Raw genomic sequence first — 889 nt, 5'->3', positions numbered from 1 at the left:
GGGGTAGAAAGCCTTACCTTTCTCCCTCAGAGCAGGGAAAGCGATGTAATGAGTAGCTCAGCTCCTGTCCACGAAGCCCCAGGGTTCCCCTGCCTTGACCCGAAGGCCGTCAGTTTAGGCTGGAGGAGAGAGCCTGCATTCCAAAGGGAGCAAGGCTGTCTTGCTGAGATCTACATTACCCTGGGTACTGGCCACACGTGTCATTTAGTTACATGTCCGTTCAATGTCCTTGACTAATAGAACACGTGTTAGGCGCGTTATTATTATTTCTTCAATAATAAACCAAGATAGAATATATATAAGGATATATTGCCCAGGATGTATAGTCTACATGGTCCAGGTTAGCGAAAACGACCCAGCCAGTACCAGGTCTGCCCAATCCCTTCCTCTGGGAATCAGGGTTCCATGTCTCCTGTCCACTCCTCTACCTTCACCTAGACGTCTGTCCGCACCATGGATGGTGAGAAGACGCGCCTCCCGTCTTTCTCACTCACGTGAAAAGTGCGGAGTTCTTAAACTGCTGTTGTCCATGTTGGTGCTGCTAAGAATGTAAATACAAAAAAGTCTGCCCTTGTGCTACATAGATAAATACTCCATGTGAGATGTTCTGGGCTCTTCTTTGGTTTCTCCTCTCAGGATGGCGGTAGCCTGGTGGGAGAAGTCAATGAGGATGGGGAGATGACGGGAGAGAAAATCGCCTATGTGTACCCGGATGAGAGGACCGCCCTTTATGGACGATTCATTGATGGAGAGATGATAGAAGGAAAGCTTGCCACCCTTGTGTCCACCGAGGAAGGGAGGCCTCACTTTGAAGTGGTGCCTGGCGGTAAGTAGAATGTGTTCCAGACGCGTCGTTCCCATTCCAAAGCCCCTCATGAACGCAGGGGTC

General features: G+C 49.9%; 1 protein-coding gene across 1 annotated transcript in view; it reads left to right on the top strand.

Moving 5' to 3' along the window:
- The window catches only part of SETD7 (SET domain containing 7, histone lysine methyltransferase), a 45358-nt gene that overhangs the window by 18847 nt on the left and 25622 nt on the right, over positions 1-889 (top strand). Inside the window, exon 2 of the mRNA XM_045293554.1 lies at positions 637-826. Within this exon, the coding sequence (XP_045149489.1) occupies positions 679-826 (148 nt within the window). The 5' untranslated portion in view covers positions 637-678. The remainder of the gene's footprint in view (positions 1-636; positions 827-889) is intronic.

This window comes from Echinops telfairi, unplaced genomic scaffold, assembly GCF_000313985.2.
Source record: "Echinops telfairi isolate 266 unplaced genomic scaffold, ASM31398v2 ScPeMD7_2186;HRSCAF=2738, whole genome shotgun sequence".
Classification (NCBI taxonomy): domain Eukaryota; kingdom Metazoa; phylum Chordata; class Mammalia; order Afrosoricida; family Tenrecidae; genus Echinops; species Echinops telfairi.
The sequence above is the reverse complement of the archived record's forward strand: the minus strand, read 5'-3'. Positions and strand labels throughout refer to the sequence as shown.